This window comes from Nestor notabilis, unplaced genomic scaffold (genome assembly GCF_000696875.1).
Source record: "Nestor notabilis isolate BGI_N333 unplaced genomic scaffold, ASM69687v1 scaffold17111, whole genome shotgun sequence".
Taxonomy (NCBI): domain Eukaryota; kingdom Metazoa; phylum Chordata; class Aves; order Psittaciformes; family Psittacidae; genus Nestor; species Nestor notabilis.
Window position 1 is genome coordinate 23990 of NW_009915389.1, and position 4990 is coordinate 28979.

Genomic DNA, 4990 nt, shown 5'->3' on the forward strand with positions numbered 1-4990 from the left:
CAGCTGGCTCCACTCCCATCCCCTGAGGAAGTGCTGGATGCATTGATGAGCTGTTCTGTGTCCTTTCTGGGATGCTGAAGGCTCATGGGAATGAGACCTGTGCCCTTTCCTGGCGGCTGTCCCGGCAGAGCCCCTGCTGACAGCCGTGGCTTCCCATCTCCCAGGTGATGTCCATCCTCCTGCATGGGGACGCTGCATTTGCTGGGCAGGGCATCGTGTACGAGACGTTCCACCTGAGCGACCTGCCCTCCTACACCACGCACGGCACTGTCCACGTTGTGGTGAACAACCAGGTGAGGAGCAAAGCCCCTGTGTCCACGGGCCTCTGCAGGCTCAGCTCCGGGTGGTAACTGTCAGCAGGCAGTAGCTGTCTCCCAGCCAACATTCCTGGCGTGAGCCATAATCCTGGGATCAGCAGGGGGCATGTTAAACCCAGCTACTCCGCAGTAGCAGCCTGTGAGTCCAGCCTGGTGCAGAGGTGGTGTGATCTGATGCTTGGCGTGCGGGATCATGCAGGGCTGCTCTGTTCTGCCCCATGTAAAGCAGAGACGTTTTGCAGGGAGCAGCCCTTGCCCACGGGATGATGGCCCGGGCATAGGGACCAGGACGGGCTGCGGTGCCTGGTGTGCAGGTGGTGCTATGACGGAGCGGTGCAGCCATGGGGGAATCCCCAGTTCAGCCACAGCAGCCCCTGGCGCCTTCCTGAGCCGACCCAGGGCAGCTGCCCCGCGCCACGGCAGCTTTAACATCGATGTCCCATGAAAGAGCCGTGTTCCAAATCCTTATCCCTGTGCTGGACCTGTTCCCTCTCACCTACTGCAGATCGGCTTCACAACTGACCCCCGCATGGCTCGCTCCTCCCCGTACCCCACCGATGTCGCCCGCGTGGTGAACGCGCCCATTTTCCATGTCAATGCAGACGACCCTGAGGCCGTTGTCTATGTGTGCAACGTGGCAGCAGAGTGGCGAAGCACCTTCCATAAGGATGTGGTGGTGGATTTGGTAAGAAATGTGGCACAAGGCTTTATCCTAAAGCTGTGATTCTGCTGCAGGTGCTTGCTGGTGCCTCTCAGGGTGTTCTTCTGAAAGGTGAGATTTCTCTTCATAGAATCAGAGAATGGTTTGGGTTGGAAAGGACCTTAAGATCATCTTAATTCCAACCCGCTGACATGGGCAGGGACACCTTCCACTAGATCATGTCGCCCAAGGCCCTGTCCAACCTGGCCTTGAACACTGCCGGGGATGGAGTATTCACAACTTCTTTGGGCAACCAGTGCTCGTGCACCACCCTCACAGTGGTTCTGTGACAAGCCTCTTCAGGGCTTGTCTGACCCTTTTGACATGAGGGGAAGGAGGAGGTGGTGTAAAGGGAGGCAATGAGGCTGTGATAGCACTTGGAGATGTGACATTCTGTATGGAGCCTACTCTCACTCCTGCACTGGGTCCCTCCTCAGCTGTTTTGGACCCTTCCTAGCACAGTGACCCAGGTACCTCCGACTGCTTGTGGTGCTGTGGGTCGCAAGCAGCTGTTTTCAAAGGCTCTTTCTGTTCCTGGCAGGTTTGTTACAGGCGCAATGGTCACAACGAGATGGACGAACCCATGTTCACGCAGCCCCTGATGTACAAACAAATCCGGAAGCAGAAGCCGGTGCTGCAGAAATATGCAGAGCTGCTGATTTCCCAGGGGGTGGTAAATCAGCCGGAGTACGAGGTACTGTCCTGTGGGGCCCGGGAGGAAAACTGCGGGTGGCATCTCCAGGAACACTGTGTGTTTGGTACAGACCTTCGTGAGAATGATGTGATGGGGCCCATTTCTGCTTGTACTTGTCACCTAAAGGTGGCAGAGCTGTGCTAGGCTTGGGCGAGCGCTGCAGAGCTGGCAGTGACAGGGTTAGAAGCCGAGGCTCGTCCTTGGACTGTGCCAGCTCTGAACAGCACAGGAACATCTAGTTCAAGGACTGCCCCGTGATCAGTGCAGCACAGGCCATGCGGCGCTGGGCTGCTGCGGCACAGCAGGGACCCATGGGACAGTTGGGCTCTTCAGCACTCGGGCTCACTGTGGCCTGGGACATTCTGGTGCAGGTCCCTCTGGCAGCAAGTGCAGCAGCAGCTCTGCCAGCTTCTCCTTCAACTGGTTGAATAATCCTTAGGGTTGAATAAAAGTTGTCAGTTTGGACCGCAGCAGAGCTGTCCCTTGGGGCACAGGGTCCTCCAGCACCAGCTTTGCTCTCAAAGGCTCCCCTGCTTTGGGGACCAGCGGTGCCTTCCAGCACCCCTGAAGCTCATACCAGGGCCCCCAGGCTCGGCACCCTTGTTTGGGGAGACCTTGCTAATGCTTTTCCGTCTCCTGGTTCTGCCTTTCAGGAGGAAATTGCCAAGTACGACAAGATCTGTGAGGAGGCCCATGCGAGATCCAAGGATGAAAAGATTTTGCACATCAAGCACTGGCTGGACTCGCCCTGGCCTGGTAAGTGACTAGCAACATTCTGGAGGTCCCTAGCAAAGAGCCTGGCTTCTCTAGAGCCATGCCAGCTATCCTCTAGTAAATCACCCTGGTGAGGAGTTGGGATGGTGCTCTCTGCTCCTGGTACCCTCACCCTTGCTTGAGGGTGTCCATGAGCTGAGCTTTTCACACAGAGCTGGGCATGGCTCCCACAACACTTGGGCTGCTTCTCCTCTGCAGGTTTCTTCACTCTGGATGGCCAGCCCCGGAGCATGACCTGCCCTTCCACTGGTCTGAATGAAGAGGACTTGACACACATTGGCCAAGTGGCCAGCTCGGTGCCAGTGGAGGACTTCACTATCCATGGAGGTAGGAGCTTGCAGAAGCTATGCCACACCGGGTTTTTGTTCCAGACAAGATGTGGGATAGGGGGATAGGGCTGGAAGATGGCCTGGAAGGAAGGGATGTGTTACACTGCTTTGGTATGTGTGGCTGGCAGGTCAAGGGAAGGGAAAGCGGGTAGGCTTAGACTGGACTTAAGGAAGAAGTTATTTTACAGTGAGGGTGCTGAGGCGCTGGCAGAGGGTGCCCAGAGAAGCTGTGGCTGCCCCATCCCTGGCAGTGTTCAAGGCCAGGTTGGACACAGGGGCTTGGAGCAACCTGCTGTAGTGGAAGGTGTGACCTGTGAAGGTCCCTTCCAACCAAAACCCTTCTGTGAGTCTGAGAATTAGTTCACGAGGGAGCTGTGGTTATGGGAGGTGAAGAGTAACTCTTCTTCACAGCTGATCCTGTCCCGCAGTCCCAGTTTCTCATCCCTGGTTCATCCTGTTGGCAGAGGTGGGTCTGCTCCACTGCCTCTGAGTGTTTGCAGTCTGTCAGTTCGTGGGCAGGTTATGGTGTTGCTGGAGCTCCCTCCCATCCTGGCTACAAACCAGCTTCTATCCCGGCAGGTTTGAGCCGTATTCTGAAAACCCGTGGGGAGATGGTGAAGAACCGGACGGTGGACTGGGCCCTGGCAGAGTACATGGCCTTTGGCTCCCTGCTCAAAGATGGTATCCACATCCGCCTGAGCGGCCAGGATGTGGAGAGGGGGACGTTCAGGTAAAGCCATGCTCTTGGTAAAAGCAATTCCAGCCTTACTGGAAGGGATACAAAGGGTGACAATGGAGTAATGCTTTCTCCTCCTCCAGCCATCGCCACCATGTCCTGCATGATCAGAATGTGGACAAGAGGACCTGTATCCCCATGAACCACCTCTGGCCCAACCAGGCTCCTTACACCGTCTGCAACAGCTCCCTGTCAGAGTACGGTGTCCTTGGTGAGTGAGGTCTGTGCTGGCTGCCGGGGGTGGGGTGCTCCAGGAGGATAACCCCTTGCTTCTCTCCTATCCCTCAGGGTTCGAGCTGGGCTTTGCCATGGCCAGCCCCAACGCCCTGGTGCTTTGGGAAGCCCAATTTGGGGACTTCCACAACACTGCTCAGTGCATCATCGACCAGTTCATCTGTCCTGGACAAGCCAAGTGGGTTAGGCAGAATGGCATCGTCCTGCTGCTTCCCCACGGCATGGAGGGCATGGTAAGGACCCCCCAGCTTACGGGCACCCTGGGGTGCCATTGCCTGGCTGCACCAGATGCAGAGCCAAGGGCAGCAGTGGCAGGTAGCACTGCTTGCAGCGTGGCAGTGCCCAGCACCAGGGTCTAGCACCAGCCTTGCCCCCTGCTCATCCTGTCCCCTGTTGGTCCCTGCAGGGTCCTGAGCACTCCTCCGCCCGGCCAGAGCGATTCTTGCAGATGTGCAATGATGATCCCGACGTCTTCCCCGTGAGTGGCAGCCATGCTGAGCTCAGCCTGGCTCTCCTGTGTCCTGGATCCCACCGCTGCCTTCAGCTGGGGAGGGGGGCAACGGCACCCGCGTGGGCTCAGCACAGTGCTGCGGTCGGGTTGGGTGTAGCAGGAGGTGTGGGGTACCCTGGGCTTGCGCTGCAGCCAGGAGGGTTTGGGGAAAGGGACTGAACCTGGTGCTCAGGCTGCACCTCCACCACCCGTGGGGCTGCTGCACAGTGCAAGGCAGAGGTGCCCAGGAGGGGCCCGCCCCAAGATGAGGAGCACAGACCTGCAGCCCCTCCGAGGTCTCTGCGTGCTCCGGAGGGGGCAAGGAGGGAGGGCTGGGTGCTGCTCTTCTCCCCACTGCTGGAGCTGCGAGGCCAAGATGCACCTTCTGTTTCTTGGAACCCCCTGACCTGTGCTCGCCGAGGCAGAAACTGGATGACTTTGACGTGCGCCAGCTCTATGACTGCAACTGGATCGTTGTGAACTGTTCTACTCCGGCCAACTTCTTCCATGTCCTCCGGCGCCAGATCCTCCTGCCCTTCCGCAAACCGGTCAGTGCTGGCGGCCCCATGTCCCTGCCCAGTGCGGGGGCAGGTTTGGGACGGGCTTGTTCTTCCACCCCAAGGTGCAGCAAACATGGGCAGTTTGCCTCTGTCCGGGCCAAGGACCTCCTGGTGCTCAGGGCTGGCTCGGTACATGGCATGCAGCCAGCCAGCTTG

The 4990-nt window shown here is 58.2% G+C and overlaps 1 protein-coding gene across 1 annotated transcript in view; it reads left to right on the plus strand.

Moving 5' to 3' along the window:
* OGDH (oxoglutarate (alpha-ketoglutarate) dehydrogenase (lipoamide)) overlaps positions 1-4990 on the plus strand; it is a gene marked incomplete at its 3' end in the record, with an annotated part of 26758 nt that overhangs the window by 21316 nt on the left and 452 nt on the right. The window contains exons 10-19 of the mRNA XM_010024123.1: positions 165-293; positions 823-1002; positions 1559-1711; positions 2365-2467; positions 2684-2812; positions 3394-3544; positions 3634-3761; positions 3839-4017; positions 4191-4262; positions 4700-4822. Of these exons, the coding sequence (XP_010022425.1) occupies positions 165-293; positions 823-1002; positions 1559-1711; positions 2365-2467; positions 2684-2812; positions 3394-3544; positions 3634-3761; positions 3839-4017; positions 4191-4262; positions 4700-4822 (1347 nt within the window). The remainder of the gene's footprint in view (positions 1-164; positions 294-822; positions 1003-1558; positions 1712-2364; positions 2468-2683; positions 2813-3393; positions 3545-3633; positions 3762-3838; positions 4018-4190; positions 4263-4699; positions 4823-4990) is intronic.